This window comes from Leopardus geoffroyi, chromosome E2 (assembly GCF_018350155.1).
Source record: "Leopardus geoffroyi isolate Oge1 chromosome E2, O.geoffroyi_Oge1_pat1.0, whole genome shotgun sequence".
Taxonomy (NCBI): domain Eukaryota; kingdom Metazoa; phylum Chordata; class Mammalia; order Carnivora; family Felidae; genus Leopardus; species Leopardus geoffroyi.
In genome coordinates, this window is record NC_059335.1 from 2,801,629 (window position 1) to 2,822,434 (window position 20,806).

The 20,806-nt window shown below is 40.3% G+C and overlaps 1 protein-coding gene across 1 annotated transcript in view; it reads right to left on the reverse strand.

The window, feature by feature from the left end:
- Nucleotides 1-20,806, reverse strand: part of NLRP4 (NLR family pyrin domain containing 4) — a 29,921-nt gene that overhangs the window by 224 nt on the left and 8,891 nt on the right. Inside the window, exons 3-8 of the mRNA XM_045441329.1 lie at nucleotides 19,810-19,971; nucleotides 18,043-18,210; nucleotides 12,622-12,789; nucleotides 9,683-9,853; nucleotides 4,062-4,232; nucleotides 3,005-3,175 (exon numbers count right to left, since the gene is read on the reverse strand). Of these exons, the coding sequence (XP_045297285.1) occupies nucleotides 3,005-3,175; nucleotides 4,062-4,232; nucleotides 9,683-9,853; nucleotides 12,622-12,789; nucleotides 18,043-18,210; nucleotides 19,810-19,971 (1,011 nt within the window). The remainder of the gene's footprint in view (nucleotides 1-3,004; nucleotides 3,176-4,061; nucleotides 4,233-9,682; nucleotides 9,854-12,621; nucleotides 12,790-18,042; nucleotides 18,211-19,809; nucleotides 19,972-20,806) is intronic.

The window sequence follows — 20,806 nt, forward strand, 5'->3', positions numbered from 1 at the left end:
GACAGACATACCTGTCAGGCAGTGGTGCACTGATAAATGTTTAACACCTGGCTCTTGGCAGGGGGCGAGGGCCTGGAGGGGTTGGGTTGGGGGGAGAAAAGCCCTGATTTATAGCACTGCACGTTTCTGAGGTGTAAATTCTCCTACCATGGCCAATACCATTTTTTTCCAATTTTTTAATATTTATTTTTGAGAGACAGAGGGTGAGTGGGGGGAGGAGCAGAGAGAGGGAAACACAGAAGCTGAAGCAGGCTCCAGGCTCTGAGCCATCAGCACAGAACCCAATGCGGGGCTCGAACTCATGAACTGTGAGATCACGACCGGAGCCGAAGTCAGATGCCTAACCGACTGAGCCACCCAGGTTCTCCTATTATGGCCAATTTAAAGCTGCCAACTTGATGTCGCTAAACACAAGAGTAGGAAGAACTGTACACACAGGGTTATCACCATCTGGTGGCAGCGGTCTCCAGCACATCCCTGGACAGAACAGATGTCCTATCTGATAGAAAGCCCTGACTCCACCTGAACATTGGGGTTTGAAGATGGGAATTCAGGAAGCTAAGGAGCAAGACCAACTACTTTTATTGTTAAAAAGATAAAACAGTAATAGTTTCTGTTATCTGAGTGCCTGGTCCTAGCCTTCTGCTGAGGGCTTTAGGTGCAGCTTTCATTAAAATTTCTCAGGGGCGCCTGGGTGGCTCAGTCGGTTGAGCGGCCGACTTCGGCTCAGGTCATGATCTCGCAGTCCATGAGTTTGAGCCCAGCGTCAGGCTTTGTGCTGACAGCTCGGAGCCTGGAGCCTGTTTCGGATTCTGTGTCTCCCTCTCTCTGACCCTCCCCCGTTCATGCTCTTTCTCTGTCTCAAAAATAAACGTTAAAAATTAAAAAAAAAAAATACAATTTCTCAACCATGGGAGGTAGCATTATTGACCTGATTTGTGATGAAGACAAGCAGGCAAAGCAAATTGGCTCAAGGTCACACAGCCATCGAGTGGTAGAGTCAGGATACAGATGCCAGTACCATGGCCCTGGAGCCCCTGCACTTAACACGAGGCAGTCCATTGTGGCTCTGAACTAAATGGGAGGGTTAAGGATCACTGTGTGTGTGTTCTTCTGTGGGTACAAATATCTCTGGTGTCTGCTGGTATCTGTTGGCAACCGTCCTGAGCACTTTCACCTCCCTGTTGGAGTGAAGGACATTCTTTCAGGCATCTGTTCGTCTTGACACACAGATCTGTGGGACTGTCCACAGTTGGAGAGGGTGCACGGGATGTGGAAACTCACTTATGTGTTTCCAGCATTTTTATTACATCTGTATTTTCACAGTACCTGTGTCAAATCATTTCCCTCGTTTGGCAGAGAACAGACAATTGGGAGAAATGCCTTGCCTGGGGCTACAAGACTCAGCATGGAAAAGCTGGCATAACATGATTTGGAAAAACTATGGAAAAATCCAAGTCTTCCCACTGCCTCAAGCATCACCTTCGGAACCTCTCACAAAAGGTAAGATGAGGATGAACTTTCTAGATGGCAGGCACCTGAAGTTTCTAGACATAGGTTTACAAGGATGGACTTTGAGGAAATGGACTTATAGCTTCACAAGTTGGAAAAGACAGTAATGGTCTTAGTGTTGGAGTTATACCAGTTTTAACCCAACATCTCCTAGTCCTTTCTAGAAATGAGTGGCCATGTAAATACCTATGACTGCCCTGGATTTCAGATACGTTTGAAGAGAGTAGGAGAAATAAATGAGAAAGCGATGCTTAAGGTTCATTATATTGTAACCTAACAGAACAATCTTTGATAAAATAACCTAATACATACATTTTGTATTATATGTATAATTATAGTTTTATAAATATAATTATATAATTATATGAATAATATATATTACATGTGTATAATTTAAATATTTAAATCTATAATTATAAATGTGTGGGTGCCCAGGTGGCTCAGTCAGTTAAGCATCCGACTTTACCTCAGGTCATGATCTCATGGTTTGTGGGTTTGAGCCCCGTGTCAGCCTCTGTGGTGACAGTTCAGAGCCTGAAGCCTGCTTCAGATTGTGTGTCTCCCTCTCTCTCTGCCCCTCCCCTGCTCACACTGTTTTTCTCTCCCTCAAAAACAAATATACGTTAAAAAATGAAAATACATAATTATATACATGTATAATTATACATATAAATTATAACTATGAAATCTAATATATGAAATAATAAATACCTACTTAAATTTTAATATAAGTCTATAACATATAACATGTAGTAACATGTACTTTAATTTTATAACTATAAATATGTTTATGTCTTAAATTTTAATATAAGTCTATAACATATAACATGTAGTAAAGTAACATGTACTTTAATTTTATAGCTATAAATATGTTTATGTCTATATAAATATACAAATTATATGTATTTTACATTAGATTTTAGTTATAATTTAATGACTTACATAATATACATTTATAAATTATGTAGACCTAGGGTCTATATTAGTATAAATATAAGTCTGGTATATCAATAATTATAAATGTAAAATTTTTATATAAGCTTTGATTTTTTTTAATGTTTGTTTATTTTTGAGAGAGTGTGTGTGAGCAGGGGAGGGGCAGAGAGAGAGGGAGACACAGAATCCAAAGCAGACTCCAGGCTCTGAGCTGTCAGCACCGAGCCTGATGTGGGGCTTGAACCCATGAACCGCGAAATCATGACCTGAGCCGAAGTTGGACGCTCAACTGACTGAGACACTCAGGCGCCTGGTAGATAAGTTTTAATATAGTAAGCTGTACTTTATAATTGTACTGGAACAGTAGCAAGTGCCCCTGTTCATAGGGTATCACCACCCACCAGGTACTGTGCTGAGTTGACATATCTTTCACTCCCACAATCCCAAGGCAAGGAGCACCATTTGCATTTTGACTATGGCAGCACCACACCTCGGGTTCCAGTGAATCCTCCCTCACCCGGGCGGGTCCTCACCAGGAGAGCAAACCCCAGCTCACCCTAGAATCTGCAGGGTGCACGCTGGGTGTCTCAGGGCTTCACATAGCACCGCCACTCCGGTGTGGTCCAGGGCGTTTCCTTGCAGGTTCAGACTCTGCAGGGTTTTACTGCTGGTGAGGGCACTAGAGAGGTCCTCACAGCAGGCACTTGTTAACTTGCATGTAGCCAGCCTGCAACCAAGCACACAGGGTGAGAAGTGGTTCATCCAAGTGAGTGGGATGGGGGTGTCACATTTAGCCCAGGTCACCCCTAGCCTCTGAGTACAGTGTGTGACATCTGGTGCCTGACTGGGGGGAGATCATAGAGGGCCACACTGTGTGTTCCTCTTTGATCCCATGCCTGTACAGGGCTTGTGTCTTGGCAGCTCCTTCCAGTCATGGAGGGACCTGTTTCCCTACCCCTGAAAGAGGCTGGCCTCCTGCATGGTCTTGGCTCGTAGGACCCAATGGAAGCAAGGTTATGGGAGTTCTGAGCCAACACGTTGTGCATTTCTTGCTGTCTAGAACCCGAGATGCTGATTGTGTCCCTCCAAAAACTCATGTTGAAGTCCCAGCCCTCAGAACCCCCAAATGTGCCTACAGTTGGAGACAGAGTCTCCACAGAGGCCAAGAGGTCCAAATGAAGTCATTAGTTACTCCTAATCCACTATGCCTAGTGTCCTTATAAGATGACAAAATTAAGACCACACACAGGGAGAAGACAGCTGTCTACAAGCCAGGGAGAAAGACCTTAGGAGAAACCAACCCTGCCCAATCCTTGATCTTGGACTTCTGGTCTCCAATCCATAAGGTGACACATCTCTGTGAAGTAGCCCAGTCCATGGGGCTGTGTTATGGCAGCCCTAGCACACTGTCAAAATGATTGAGAGGACCACCTACATCAGCCAGTCCCCAGGGAACCTTGGACCCCTGAGCCATCGCCATTGCTCCTTACTTTATGTCTCTAAGTTAGGAGTCATTACTCCAGGACAGCTCATGACTCCGTGTCCCAGTCTGGTTTCCACTTTCCTCCACCTTCCACCCACCAAGACCCAGCCTTGACATTGGGGTCACCCACCCAAGAATCTCTAAGTGACAGCTGGGATGTGCTAGACCTTGACACAGCAGCTTCACACCAGCATCTTCTATGTCATTGTAGCTGATTTGTAGACTTCTCAAGTTCTGATTGCCAGTGAGGACTGAGGTGAGGTCTCGACAGCCATCAGCAGTGATGGAACATTTCACCAAACTGCAAGAGAACAGTACTGATGTCACTCTTAAGGGTTACTGCATCCACCCTTGAGATCAGAAAAAAGATACCAAAGCATTACATGTTCATCCATGCACAAAGGGCATAACGCAGCAGCTCTGCTAAGGCGGTGTCCACTCCCTGTCCCCCTGCCCCCCACTGCCCCCATGATGTACTTGTCCTCAGGCAATATCTGAACACACGTGGATGGGTCTTTTGGGGCTCCCTATGCTGGTTGTTCATACCTCTGGATTCTGCTAGGCTTTTAATTTCTAAGACCTTATAACAAGTTATCTTTTTAAAGGTTTAATGTTAATTTTGAGAGAGAGACACACACAAAGCACAAGCCGGGCAGGGGCAGAGAGAGAAGGCGACACAGAATCCGAAGCAGGCTCCAGGCTCTGAGCTGTGAGCACAGAGCCTGATGTGGGGCTCAAACTCACGAGCTGTGAGATCATGACCTGAATGGAAGTTGGACACTTAACCAACTGAGCCACCCAAGCGCCCCTATAACACCTTATCTTTAGAGCAAGACCTTCCCACTTCTTATTCATTGGGTGTTTCTGAGGTATCTTTGGCCCCTTGCAAATTCCACATACATTTGGAAATCGGCTTTTCAAGTTCACCACCACCACCACCATCACCACCACCACAAGTATTGCACTTTGGGATTTCATTAAAACTAAAAATCATTCTGTGTAGAATCGACTTTGGATAGTGAGTATTTCAATCCTTGAACATGGACTCTATCTCACATTTCCTGAATTAAACTAGCATTTCATGATATTCACTGCAAAGGTTTCACACATACTATATTAGCTTAATTCCCAGATGATTCCTTTTTGATGCTACTGTAAATGATACTTCTATTTAATTCCATTGGTGTATTGCTTCTTGTTGGCCTATAAGAAATCTTTTTTTGGTAGATTATTTAAAAGAAGCTTGTTAGACTCAATTCTGATTATTTAGTTACAGATTTTTAAAAGATCTATAATATTCTGTCTGCATAGAATTAGGGGTTTGGGGGCACCTGGGTAGCTCAGTTGGTTAAACGTCCAACTTCAGGTCACAATCTTGCAGTTTGTGGGTTTGAGCCCCACCTCGGGCTCTGTGCTGACAGCTCAGAGCCTGGAGCCTGCTTCAGATTCTGTGTCTCCCTCTCTCTCTGCCCCTCCCCCACTTGCACTCTGTCTCTCTCATTCAAAATAAACATTAAAGAAAAAGGAATCAGGTGTTTTTTCCCTTCTAACATTTTTAAGGATTTACAGTTTTATATTTTTTACCTTATTGCTTTTGCTGACATTTATAGGACAATGTAGATTAGAAGTGATTATAGCCAGCCTTCTTACCTTTTTCTTGATATTAAAGAGAAAGATTTTGTGTCTCCATCGCTAAGCGGATGTTTGCTTCAGATTTCTTGAATGTTTTATCAAGGAAAGTCCCAATTATTAATTTTCCAAGAGTTATAATAAGTGGATATTGTTTTAACTAAAAGCTTTTTCTGTAGTTTAGAGGATAGTGATTTTATTTTTAATCAGTTAGTATGGTAAGTTACACTGATCTTTTTAATGTTTAACTACCTTCTCTGGATAAACCCAGACTTAGTCCTTATATTCTTTTATTTTTTTAATTAAAAAAAATTTTTTTTGAGAGCATGTGAGCAGGGGAGGAGCAGAGAGAGGGGGACACAGAATCCGAAGCAGGCTCCAGGCTCTGAGCTGTCAGCACAGAGCCCAACGTGGGGTGCAAACCCATGAACCGCGAGATCATGACCTGAGCTGAAGTCGGACGCTCAACCGACTGAGCCACCCAGGCGCCCCTATATTTATTCTTTTAATACATTTCTGGAATCTGTTTGCTTACATACCTTTTAGTGCTTTTGCATTTCATGAATGACATTGGTGTATACTTTCTTTCTTATGAGTTTGACGTTATTCTAGCCTTGAAAAAATAGTAGGAAGTATTTCTTCTTTTTCCAGTCTTTAAAGAATTTGTGTAAAGACTGGAATTATTTCTCCCTTGAATATCTGGCAGCAGCCATTGATGAAAACTTTCAAGCCTGATTTAATTTCTTCAGTGGTTTAAAACTATTCATTTTTCGGGGAGCCTGAGTGGCTTAGTTGGTTAAGCATTAGACTCTTGATTTCAGCTCAGGTCAAGATCTCACAGTTCATTGAGATTGAGCCCTGCTTAGGGCTCTGCATTAATGGCACAGTGCCTGCTTGGGATTCTCTCTCTCTTCCTTGCTCATTCTCTGCCCCTCCCTCACTTTCATGCATGCACTTTCTCTCTCAAAATAACATTAAAAATTTTTCATTTTTCTAAGTTTGGTCATCCTTAGTATTTTTACTGATTTTTGAAAAAAATCTAAATTTTCAAGTTTATTGTATACAGTTGCTCATAATAATCTGATATCTGTATCATCTGTAGTAATGTCTTTTCCCATTCTTGATATAGAGCAGTGCTGTTCAATATGGTAGCCACCAGTGATGTGTTTTTTATTCAGGGTGTATCCTAATTTCTACTCTGATCTCTTCTTTGTTTTATGGATGATGAATGTGAAGTAATTACATTCACCTCCTAAGAATTTGAGTTCGATGGAATAGGACATTAGTTTAAAAAAAACAGCAGGATGCAAATAATGGATTGATGCTTTCTTTTTCAAATTCTGTTTTGTCTGTTGGATACAGCTACAACATGTTCATGGCATATTGTTTGTCTTTTCCGTCTTCCAAATTTTTCTCATTAAACTTGAGATGAAATTTCCATAACAGAAAATCATCTTAAAGTGAACATTTAGTGGCATTTTCAGTATAATGTGCCATCACAGCTTCCTTATATTTTAATAGGTCACTTAAAAACATCACTTTTTTTTTTTTTTTTAAATCCAATATGACAGGGGTACCTGGGTGGCTCAGTCGGTTAAGTGTCTGACTTCAGCTCAGGTCATGATCCCACAGTTTGTGAGTTCTTGTGAATTTGAGCCCTGGGTTGGGCTCTGTGTTGACAGCTCAGAGCCTGGAGCCTGCTTCAGAGTCTGTGGCTCCCTCTCTCCCTGTGCCTCTCCCACTAGTGCTCTGTCACTCTCTCTCTCAAAAATAGACATTAAAAAAAAAACTTTTTAAAAATCCTGTATGACAACCTTTCTTGTGGCCAAAATACTTAATTTTTTATATTTACTTATATTTTAGATCTATGTCTTACATTTTATATTAGTCTCTTGATTAGGTATTTTTTTATCATTCCATCTTCTCTGCTTATTTGGGTGTCAGCAATACTTTGTTTTTTTCCTAATGTTCTATAGAAATTTCTGTGTCCACATTTAACCCATCAACATATTAAGTTGATCAACACCTTTACCCTCTTTGTGGACTTTAGGACATCAACTTACATTTTATATTACTGCTGTTATACATTTAAATTGTTCTCCTTTAGGATTTAACAATTGTATCTCTTTTGTCAGTCCATATTTTGCTTGGATTGATCTACAGATTCACCACTTTTTCTATCTGGAATATTTTACCTTCTCTTTGAGGGATGTTCTTAACAATTGCCTTGAATGACACTTGGGTTTTTGTTCTCTTTCCTAATGACTTTTTGTTTGTTATAAAACGTAAGGTTGACAGTTTCCCCCCAGCATGGCAAAGATCCCCCTGCACTGCCTTTTTCCATGGTTAGTCTTCATCCACTCTTTGTGCTTCCTTTAGATATGATGGCTTCCCCCCAGCCCCAAGCATTGAGGTTTTAAGACACTACCCGCATAGTTGGTGTTCTGCAGATTCTCCATTATGTATCCTACTAGAGGCTGATGTGGATGATTGGATCTGTAGATCAGAACCTTTCATCAATTTCTTTTCCATCGGGAAAACTGTGAGCCATTACTTCATAAAATAGGTTGTCTGTCTGGGATTCACATTACTTGGGCTAGAACATCTTGTTCTTCTAGGCCCCAGTCTCTCCTATTTTACATCTTTTTCTCCTCTTCACACTGTCTTAATTATGACCTGGCTTCTGTTTTACTGATTCTCTTCAATTATGTCTAACCTATTGAATGTCTTAAGCTTTTGGTATTTACGATTTCTAGATGTTTATGGCTTTCCCCCCTCTAAGATATTGCACCTTTTAAAAAAGTTGTTTATTTTGAGAGAGAGAGAGCCCATGTGAGTGGGGGAAAGGGAGAGAGAGAATCCCAAGCAGGCTCCTTGCTGTTGGCACATAGCATGATGCAAGGCTTGTTCTCACAAACTGTGAGATCATGACCTGAGCCGAAATCAAGAGTCGGATGCTTAATGGACTGAGTCACCCAGGTTCCCCCTTTTTCTTTTTCTTGAAACATAGTAAATGCAGTTATTTTATATATAGGTCTGATTTGAAGGGGTATATGCACCCTAATGTTTATGGCAGCATTGTCAACAAACTGTGGATAGAGTCCAAGTATCCATCAAGTGATGAATGGATAAACACACACACAAACACACACACAGGAATATTGCTTAGGCATCAAAAAGAATGAAATCTTGTCATTTGCAATGTCTTGGATGGAGTTAGAAGGTATTATGCTAAGTGAGATAAGGCAGGCAGAGAATGACAAATAACATGTGATTTCGCTCACATGTGGAATTTAAGAAAACAGATGAACATATGGAAGGCAGGCAGAAGAGAAGAGATGGGAACAAACCATAAAAGACTCTTAACAATAGAGAACATACTGAGGGTTGATGGAGGGAGGTGGTAGGGGATGGGCTACATGGGCTATGGGTATTTAGGAAGGCAGGTGTTGTGATAAGCATTGGGTGTTACAGGACTCCTTTCTCCCATTAACCAACTGAACAAGGAATACAACATTCTGAACGGAGATATCTTGATGTATTACGTAAAAAGAATTGTGTCTAATCCACATCTCTTGCTTTCTCAGGGAAAGAGACACTTGATGAGGTAATGCTGTCCCTCTTGGTAACTCCACCACCACAAGGTTACCCAAATATTTCTCCATTTTATAACATCAAATTAAATATTTTCATTATTTCCTTTACTATTAAATTTACTGCCCTTATTCCTTCCTCAGGTGTTCCTTGGGTTATCCACGTGTGTCCCACTCCTGTTATCAGGCCTCCCATTGCCATGTTAGATCTACCTACCTGAGATTTCCACCCCAAGACCCCTGTTCATCTGGTGCAACTCATGTCAAGCATCCAACCCAAGACCATCCCTCAGCCCCCAGTCATAATTAAGTTATTTCCCTCAGCCTATATGTCTACCCTGCTGAATGACTAGCTACAACACCCTAAATCTGTGACACAAGGAGGAGGTAAGGTTTGCTCACCTCAACATTTCCACAAGAGTCTGAGTCAGGTCATTTCTAAACTTTACATTCTGAGGAACAGACCCTATGGCTCTCCTCAATTCCAGATAGATTCTGAGCAATCCAAGCCTTCCTCAAGAACACCTACCACAGTGACCACAGGTGGCAGCCTGGCTGCTTCAAAGCCTCACAGAGAAGTTTCAAATTTTCATATTTCAGGACGTTGGCGCTGAGGTCTAGATGGGTCAAGCTTTTGTTATACAGAAGAACGTTGTAGAGGTATTTCCAGGAGTGTTCAGTGAGGTAACAGTAACCTAATCTGTGGAGACAAACATGGGAGAAAAGGAGGGAAGGACTGACACCTCACAGAACTTTAACTCCACGTTAAAAGTAGTAGTCCTGTAATTTTCCATATACAGTCCTTAATGAAGCAATGAACCTGTGGCTTATCTGAAAATACCTCTCTTTGAGTTTTCTTCCTCACATGATACACGAATTAGAAAATAAAACTGATAAAGTAATGCTGAGGGGAAACTATGGCACAATGAATACTCGAGAAGAATGTAGAAAATGTTGGTTTTAACTCTACATCTGATATTGTCCTTGGACAAGGCATTTACCTTATGACACTGTTCTCTCATGGACTGAGGAAGTGCATTGAATTACCTTATGTATAAAATCCTCTTTCTTTTTCAATTCTGTTACTCTTTAAAATCCTAAGTTCATGGCTTTCAACAAGATGCATGTTAACCTGGGAAATATTGCAAGGTACCGCAAAGTAAAGCAGGGGTTGCAAACTCGTGTCGACTGAACCACACATAGCCAATAGACTTAAATTTTCTGGCACTTTTATATTTAAATTTTAGTGGCTAACCTTTAAACATGAACAAAATTTTATGTAAAAAATCCAGGTTTTCAACTTATGAATATCATTTTTTCAATTAAAAAGTGAATTTTAGTTTTAAACTTTCACAATTTAGTGGCTGTACAATATTAAGTTACTATGGTAAAAATATTCTTTAATGAAGATTACTCTAACATTTCATATGATTTAAATATTTTGCTATGTTTAAGTGTCTTGTTTTCAACCCTGGCAAACATTGACAACTAAAAATTTTCTACTTAGAGAAGTTGTCATGTTCTTTATTTACCAGGAATCAAAAAAAAAAAAAATGCAAGTTAATATGCTGATGCTGAATATACTTGTACTTTAGATACTTAACCCTATAAGTAAAATAACTCATTTTAAATCCAACAAATTCAGGAAAAATATGTAGCTTGTTTGTAAGATCTCACTAAATATTAATGTTGTATCAACTACTTCTAAGTTTTTTATATCCAGATATTTATTTCAATATAAGCAATCATTTCCATGTGGTCTTCTTCCCAGATGTTTCTATTTACATTTTATCCTGATTTCTTTTATTGAGGCATAATTCAAAGACAGCCTAGTGTATTTTTACAGTATTATATATTTAAGGTGTATAGTTTAGGTACACCCATCGCCATTGGATGATGGAACATATCCATCAACTCCAAAACTTTACTCATGCCCCTCTGTCATCTGTCCCTCCTCGTGACCCATCTGCCCCACACTTAGGCAGTCACTGATCTGCTTTGTGTCTCTATAGATTAGTTTGCATTTTTGAGTTTTATCGTATAATGTGTATTCTTCCTTTCTAGATTCCCCTGGATTTTCTACACCAACGTTCATGTTGCTTAAGAATAAAGACAGTTTTACTTTACTTTTTCCAGTCTGGATTCTTTAGCTATGTTCTGGGAAATTGTGAAACTACCTGAGAACAATTTTCTAAGCATTTTCACCAAGACTAGGGTTCAATTTACAGGTAATCATATCCCCCTCCCAAGGGGAGACTATTCTGAACACTCTACCTGATGCCTTGTGAATGAGAACTATGCCCTAGTCTGTGTGAGGACCAGGTCCAGCACCCTCACATCCTCTCAGGGTGGTCCTTCCCTGAGAAAGGGAAAGGTAGTTTTCTCTCATGTTTATGTGAGCCAGAACCCTGCTGCGTGCTTGAGGGGGTGTCTTTCGGACTTTGACATTTTCTAGATGCTTTGGTGTGCTGTCCTGTGACCTCCCACAAACTTCCTAGACTCTCAGCCAACATCTCCCCAAACCCTGTAGTCTGTCATGCCCCATGTGAGTTCTCTCTTCCTGAACAGTATCCTGGAAACTTTCTGCATAGTCAGCTGGGACAATTATAAGACTCCCCCTGTTTGTCTCTTGTCTCTCAGGAATCCATGTCCTTCATTGCCTGATGTCTAGAAAATGTTGTTTCACTTATTTGGTTATTTTTGGTTGTTTTCAGGGGGAGATTAAATCCAGTCCCTTTTTTTCCATTTTGACTAGAAGTGATGGCCTCTAACTGGCTTGATTTATTTGCAGAGTACTCTTATTCTCACATAGGTCACATTTTTACAAACCCAGAAGTGTAAACAGAGAAATGTTTCTCTCCCACCTTCCAGTTCTGTTCCCCACAGTCTATATCATATCACTAAGGATATTTGCATATAAAAAAACAGACCCAAATGCATATGTATTTTCCCACCTCCCCTTTCTTACCAGTATTATCATAAACTGAAGATAGATGTGGAACTTTATTCAATGAAGCCAATGCCCCCAAGGTCATCTTGCTCTGCTGTGGCCCTTAGCAAGGACCATAGGTGAGAGCTCACTGTACATACTAGTAACAGGTAAACAGTAGGGAGTAAGGAAGTATCCGAGTGTTGTAGTTACTTTCACCCAGTCTAATATTGTGTATGCTCTGTATGTGCTCTGCATAACCTCAACTTTCATAATACTTCTAGGACAGCATTTTTCCCTCCTCCTGTTTACAGAGGAGCAATTTGAACCCAAGAGAAGTTAGGTAACTTGGCTCAAGATGACAAGGGTTAAGTGGTAAATCCAGGGGTAGAGCTCAAGTTCTCCTGAATCCTCAGCTTAGGCTTTCAAATTTCTGCAGGGGTGCCTCCATCACTGGGTAGGATTTTAGACAACTGGCCCAAGTTCAAACTAACCACTGCCATGGTTCTCCACAGTGGACCCTCCCAATGTGCACTTACATCAAGCCCTCTAGACCACAGTCAGGGCGCTGCAAGGCCTCACACAGCAGGGGCACCCCTTGGTCCAGGTAGTTGTAGGATACATTAAGAAGTTTCAGCTTCTTGCTGCTGTTTAGGACGCAGGTAAAGGCTTCACAATCATCTGCTGAAAGGTGACAATTTGCCAGCCTGTAGGAAAAAGAAGAGGTCACATTTTGAGGTTTCTTTATCTGATCTATTCCCCTTGTTAATCCTGTACAAGTCAGGAAGAACATATTTGCTCTGCTTTGGCACCTCATGGACCCCATTCTTGATCCTGGTAACTCTCGGGACTTGAGGAGTCACTAGAGACACAGGCTTATTATCCATGTACGACCTAGGGAACTGCTACAAACACATCACATGATCTATGAGGCCCCATCCTATTCCTATATCCTTGTGTCCTGCCATGTTGGCCATTTTCAGTTGCCTTACCCACATTAGGAGCTACTCAAGGTAGTCATTCATGTTTGCTGCTCTCCACATGTCCCCCCAAATCTTCTGACCCACTTAGGGTTTTTGCACTTGTGCACCTTGTTGGAATGCTCTTTGCCTGGTCTTTAGTTTGATCTTCATCTTTCAGGTCTCTGCTCGAGCAACACCTCTTCAGAGGACATTCTGTTGAAGATGCCTTCAACTGGAATTCTATAGCACTCATCAATTGGTAGCTTGAGTAGGTGGAGGCTGCCAGTAATTATGGTTTTCTATTACCTCAGCCACTCTCCCTCTGGCTGCCACAGAAAAGGTATAAACTAGGTCCAGAGGTGATAGAATAAAGATGTAAACAATTAGTTGTTAAGAAATGAAAATGTTGGGGCGCCTGGGTGGCGCAGTCGGTTAAGCGTCCGACTTCAGCCAGGTCACGATCTCGCAGTCCGTGAGTTCGAGCCCCGCATCAGACTCTGGGCTGATGGCTCAGAGCCTGGAGCCTGTTTCCGATTCTGTGTCTCTCTCTCTCTGCCCCTCCCCTGTTCATGCTCTGTCTCTCTCTGTCCCAAAAATAAATAAACGTTGAAAAAAAAAAAAAAAGAAATGAAAATGTAATTGGCAAGTTACCAAGTCTGTGGCTCCTAAAATTTTTCTAAGATGATTCTGTGTCAAAGCTTGGTTTAAAAAAGTTGTTTCTAGCATTAGGGTATTATTTTCAAGGATTAAAAAAAGGGGGGGGGTTGACTTACTGTACACTACCTACAAACAATAACTCAAAATGGATCATAGACTTAAATATAAGAGTTGAAACTCTTAGAAGAAAACATGGCAGTAAATTTTCATCGCCTTGGGTTAGGCAATGGTTTCTTAGATAGGACACCAAAAGCACAAGAGGCAGAAGAAAACTACCTTTCAACATAAAAAAAAAATGGAACAGAATAAAAAGCCCAGAAGTAAACCAACACTTATATAGTCAATTAGTCTATGACAGAGGAGGCAAGAATACATAATGGGGATAATACAGTCTCTTCAACAAACAGAAAGTGGTCCAGTTTTTCCAGCATTAATACCATACACAAAACCAAAATGAATTAAATACCTGGTGTGAAACCATAAAACTCCTAGAAGAAAACATAGGCAGTAATCTCTTTGACATTGGCCTTAATGACATTTTTCTAGATAGGTCTTCCCAGGCAAGAGAAACAAAAGCAAAATGAAACTATTGAAACTACATCAAACCAAAAATCTTTTGCATAGCAAGAAAACCAACAAAATGACAAGGCGACCTACTGAATGGGAGATATTTGCAAATGACAACCCCTTATCAGATATAATATCCAAAATCTGTAAAAAACTCACACAACTCAACACCAAAGAAACACTTCTCCAAAGAAGACATCCAGATGGCCAATAGACACATGAAAAGATGCTCAACATCACTCATCATCAGAGAAATACAAATCAAAACCACAATGAGATACCACCCCATACCTGTCAGAATGGCTAGTATCAAAACAACAAAAAATAAGTGTTGGTGAGGCTGTGGAGAAAAGGGAACATTTATCCACTATTAGTGGGAATGTAAACTGGTGCAGCCACTATGGAAAACAGTTTGGAGTTTCCTCAAAATATTAAAAATAGAATTTCCATACCACCCAGTAATTTCACTACTAGGTATTCAAATTAGAAACAAAAACACTAATTTAAAAGATATGCAGCACCCCTAAAACATTATTTACAACATCCAAGATATGGAAGCAACCCAATTATCCATACATAGATGAATGGATAAACAAGAGTGGTACACACACACACACACACACACACACACAGTGGAATATTACTTGGCCATAAAAAAAGAAATCTTGCCATTTGCAACAACATGGACGGACCTGGAGGGTATAGTACTATGTGAAATAAGTCAGAGAAAGACAAATACCATATGATTTCACTAATATGTGGAACTTAAGAAACAAATGGACAAAGAAAAAGACACCACCACCACCACAACCACCACCAGACCTAAATACAGAGAACAGACTGGTTGCCAGAGGGGAAGTGGGGATGGAGGGATGAACAAAATAAAGGGTCTTAAGAGGTATAAACTTCCAGTTATAAAATAAAGTCATGGAAATGTAAGTACAGCATAGGGAATATAGTCAATAATATTGTTGTAGCCTTGTAGTGTGACAGAGGGTAACTATACTTGTCATGGTGAGCATTTTGTAATGTATGTAATTGTTGAATCATTATGTTGTTCACCTGAAATTAAATATGTGAACTATATATACTTAAATTAAAGACATATAGAAAAACTAAAAAATTTAAAAAAAATTGTGTTTCAAAGGACACCATTAAAAAAGTGAAAAGAGGGGTGCCTGGGTGGCTCAGTTGGTTAAGCATCTGACTCTTGATCTCAGCTCAGGTCATGATCTCATGGTTGGTGGGATCAAACCCCTCATTGGGCTCTGAGCTGCCAGTGCAGAGCCTGCTTGGGATTCTCTCTCCCCTTCTCTCTCTGCTCCTCCCTTGCTTGTGCTGGCATGCTCTCTCTTTCAAAATAAATAAACGTAGTTTTAAAATTCAAGTGAAAAGATAAATGAAATTAGGAGTACATTTATCTTAAGCACTGAGAAATGGATAGAATTGTTGAATCATTATATTGTACATATGAAACTAATATAACACTGATTATAAAAAATTGAAAAGACAATTCATAGAATGGGAGAAAAAATTTGTGAATTATGTATCTTGCACATAACTTGTATTACAACTCATCACATAAAAAGACCAACAAACCAATTAAAAATGTGCAAAGGACTTGAATAGACATGTCTCCCAAGACATACAATTGCCAACAATCACATGAAAAGATTTAACATCATTAGTCATTCAGAAAATTCAAACCAAAACCAGAATAAAATGCCACATCAAACCTGCTGGATGGCTACAATAAAAATAATGGAAAGTAAGTATTGGTAAGGATATGGAGAAATTAGAACCCTCATACATTTCTGGTAGGAATATAAAATTGTCCAGCCACTGTAGAAAACACTGTGGTGGTTGCCCCAAAATGTTGACATGAAATTATGACTCAATTCCACTCCTAATTATATACCCAAGAAATTGAAAACAGGTGTTTAAACACTAATATTCATAGCAACACTATTCACAACAGCCAAAGGTGTCAATAACCTAAACACACATCAACAGACGGGTAAACAAAATGTAGTATATCCACACAATGGGATATCATTCAGGCATAAAAAGGAAAGAAATACTGGTACAGAACACGATTTAGATGAACTTGACAACATTTTACTAAGTAAAGGAAGCCACTCACAGAAGACCACATATTGTATGATTTAATTTAAATGAGAAGTCCAGAATAGGCAAATTCATTGAGACTGAAAAGTTAGTGGTTGCCAGGGCAACAAGGCAATGGGGAGTGAGTGCTAATAGGTATGGAGTTTGTTTTCTTTCTTTTTTTTTAATTTTTTTTTCAACGTTTATTTATTTTTTTTGGGACAGAGAGAGACAGAGCATGAACGGGGGAGGGGCAGAGAGAGAGGGAGACACAGAATCAGAAACAGGCTCCAGGCTCTGAGCCATCAGCCCAGAGCCTGACGCAGGGCTCGAACTCACGGACCGCGAGATCGTGACCTGGCTGAAGTCGGATGCTTAACCGACTGCGCCACCCAGGCGCCCCTGGAGTTTGTTTTCAAGGTTCTAAAATCAGATCGTTGTGATGGTTGCATACTCTTGTCAGTATAGACTAAGACCACTTGGAATATTCTTAATATGGAAGGGGTGAGTTTTATGGTTATGTAGATTGTATCTTGATAAAGCTGTTAGTAACAAATGGGTTTGGGTCTTTGTGTATTTGGTTGATGGGCAACTAGAGAAAGCATTTGAAAATGTGGGTACTATTTGTAGCAACATGGATGGAACTGGAGAGTGTTATGCTAAGTGAAATAAGCCATACAGAGAAAGACAGATACCATATGGTTTCACTCTTATGTGGATCCTGAGAAACTTAACAGAAACCCATGAGGGAGGGGAAGGAAAAAAAAAAAGAGGTTAGAGTGGAAGAGAGCCAAAGCATAAGAGACTCTTAAAAACTGAGAACAAACTGAGGGTTGATGGGGGGTGGGAGGGAGGGGAGGGTGGGTGATGGGTATTGAGGAGGGCACCTTTTGGGATGAGCACTGGGTGTTGTATGGAAACCAATTTGACAATAAACTTCATATATTGAAAAAAATAAATAAATAGAAACACACTAAAAAAATGTGGGTACTACAGAAGGTCAATAGAGGTTAAGTATTGGAATCATTACTTGATTGAAAACAATTCTTGAAGTGTCATATACACACAGAAAAGTACATAAGTGCTAAGTGTTGGCCAATGAATGGTCACGAACTGAACACACTTGTGTTACTAGTATCCAGGTCAAGAAACAGCATATCTATCACCTCCTGTCACTATCCTAACCTCTAATACCATGTCTTGCCCATCTTTTAACTTTATATAAAATCATACAATCTACTCTCAAGTTTGGCTTGAGATTCATCCAAACTGTTGCTTATAGTTGTAGATTCATTCTCAGGGAATGAGAATTCTCTTATTTAACTTACTGTTAGTAGATATTTCCATTTTTCAGGTATTATGGATACTTGCCATGTTTGTTTTTTAGTAACTCTTTTTCAGCAAACTTATACATCAACTCTGTTGAATGTACACCTAGAAGTGGGATTTTAGTTATACAGAATGCTAGAACATATGAAAGCCAAATACAGGCAAATGTTTTGCAAAGTGGTTGTACCGTATTCTAACCTCCATACTCTATCCTCAAATGCACAGGAGATTATGTTTGTGTATGAACAATAGAAAAGGGGATGAAAGTAGACAGGTAAAAGAAAGTATATAATCCCCTCTGGAATCACATCAGTGATCCTGGGGAGCATAAAAACTTACAGTAGTTCTTCTACATTGCACATTGGATTGTTCAGGGCATTACAGAGCAACTTCACATCATTGTGCGAGAGTGTTGTACCATTGAGGTTCAGGTATTTCAAATCTGGACTATGAGTGAGCACCTCAAAGAAAAGCCAACTGTCACCAGCGAAGGTAACATTATTCATCCTGCAAAAGTAAAGAAAATTTTGGGGACGTTTCATCCAACAAAACCTGAGAACACAGCCTGAGCACCTGTCCTTGAACTATGGCCTCTAATTAGCTCTCAGATCTCTAATTTCACAACTGAGTCGTGTAGCTTAGTGGTTCTCAATCTGCCAACCAGCCCCTGTGAGGGCAAAATGGCCCAATGTCTGGAGACATCTCTGTTTTGCTGGGGTATGTGAATGTGTGCTGCTAGCAGCTAGTGAGTAGAAGTCAGGGATGCTACTAAACATCCTACGGTGTACAGGACAGTGCTCCACCACCAAGAATGAGACACCCTGATGAAATACCATCCATGTTAAAAACTCCCAAATTTAAATGGGTTAGCACAGTGTTTATTTTTCCCTCGTGTAATGTTTCAACGCAGGTATTACTGATGTTTGGAGGGGAGGGGTTTCTTTTAAGCCAATAGTTTTCTACCTTGGATGTACATTGAAATCCCATGGGAGGTATTTTGATAAATTGGTTTGGAGGCTTGGCTTGGGCACGAGGAACTTTTTAAAACATCCTTGGATAGTTTTAACATGCAGAAAATATTACAAAGTCACTGCTCGACATCCTTCTCAAAGCATGGTTCCTGGACAAGCCACATCTCAGCATCATCTGGGGACTTGTTACAAATGCCGTCTTATGCCCAACTCCAGACTTACTGAAGCAGGTGTTTCCATTTTGATGAAGTTCAGTTTTAATGACCTGACACTCCACTGTGTAAGTACAGACCCGGCTGATTTCCCTCTGTTTTGTGACTTCAAAATTCCACTAGCAAATGGGGAATGCATATATAGAAACTCTGGTCTCTTAAAGGCTTTTGTATAAAAGTCATACTTCTGCTCACATTTTACTGCCAAGAAAGAGTCACATACTCCTATTTAGATGCCAGAGATCCACAGACATGGACAAGACAACATCATACTACGGCAAGGGGAGCACACCTAGACACCTGTGCCAGACCAATTCTCAGACAATACCACTCTTGCATATCCTTCCTGTTCTCTGGAATCCCTAAGTTCCATGTCCTCTCAGAAGGTAGTCTAAACTCCTAGACTAGGAGGAATTTCCAGACAACCAGAATCTCGGATTGTCTCTCATCCTTTCATGTGCACCTCCCACTCAGAAATGTCTCTACATTTCATGGCGAGGAAACAAGCCAAGTCACACTTGACCATAGTGTTCCTTGAGGTCAAGACCATAATTCTTACCCCCTACTTTATCCTTGGGATTTAGTAAAAGTCTGACACCCAGCTGGATCCCAAATGTTGGTTGACATAATGCTCCTTAAGCATTTTTAGAAGCAGCAAGTGTGGAGGCCACCAGAAGAGGCTCTGCAGTTGACCAGCTCTGAAGTTCAGAACCCAGATTTTCCCTTTCATAGCTTTGTGACCTTGAGAAACACATTTTAATGTGATGAGTGCAGTAAAAGGTGACACAGCAAGAGAAATAGGCACGTGGAAATCTGCTCTGATTATAATTCTTTGATTATGCAGTTGGCCTCACCTAAAAGTGAGGTGGGACCAATTTGTTATCTACACCAGAGACTCAAGTCTAGGAGGATCCCCAACTTACTGAAGCTTTTGAAGGTGACAGCTGGGATGCCTCAGCTGATTACACAAAGTTACATAGGTTGACTCACTGAGGATACTGTGACTCATTTGGAGTTCTCTGAGGTGCTCATTTGTAGTGAGCACAGAGCAGATATCATGCCAACAGAGGATATTGTAACTTGACCTGTAAGAAAGGAGAAAGGATTTTTTTTCCAGGATATTGTCAACCCAAGCAATTCATAACATAAGAAAAAATTATCTTCCTGGACATAAAAACTCTGACATAGCCCAACCTTTAACTAGACAGAATAACATCCATCAGGTAAGTTTTATATTCATTATTCTCAACCAAGGGGACTGTTGACCCCTCTGCCCAGGCAACATTAGGCAATATCCGGAGACATTTTTTTGTTGCTACAACTTATGGGAGGGGTACTTCTGGCATCTAGTGGTAGAAACCAGGGATGCTGCTAAACATGCTACAATGCACAGGAAAGCTTCCCTTCACCCCCTGCCAACACAGAATCATCCCTCCCAAAATATCAATAGTGCCGAGGTTGAGGAACCTTGCCCTATATATGGGCAGTTTTATACTTAAGACTAGGGCAGGACATCCCAGCTGTAAGTGAGTCTTGAGTAATATAGCCTAGGCTCAAACCTAGCCTTCACAACTTCCTAACTTGGCAAGCCTACAGGATCTTTTTGCTCCAGTTTCCCCATCTGTAACATGGTAAGAATCTACCTCATATGATTTTCAGGAGCACTTAGTTAAAATTTATAAGATTTCTAGAATAAATTTTAAAAGGTAATTTTTTTCAATATATGAAATTTATTGTCAAATTGGTTTCCATACAACACCCTAAAAAGTAATTTTTAACTGGGAATTCAAGAAAGGATGTGAGTGTAGTCCTTTGAGAATGATGCTAATTATAAGTACATACCAACCATATTGAAAAGTATAAGAAACACACATGGATTCTCATATTCAATCTCCACAATACCTCACAACGTAGTTAACA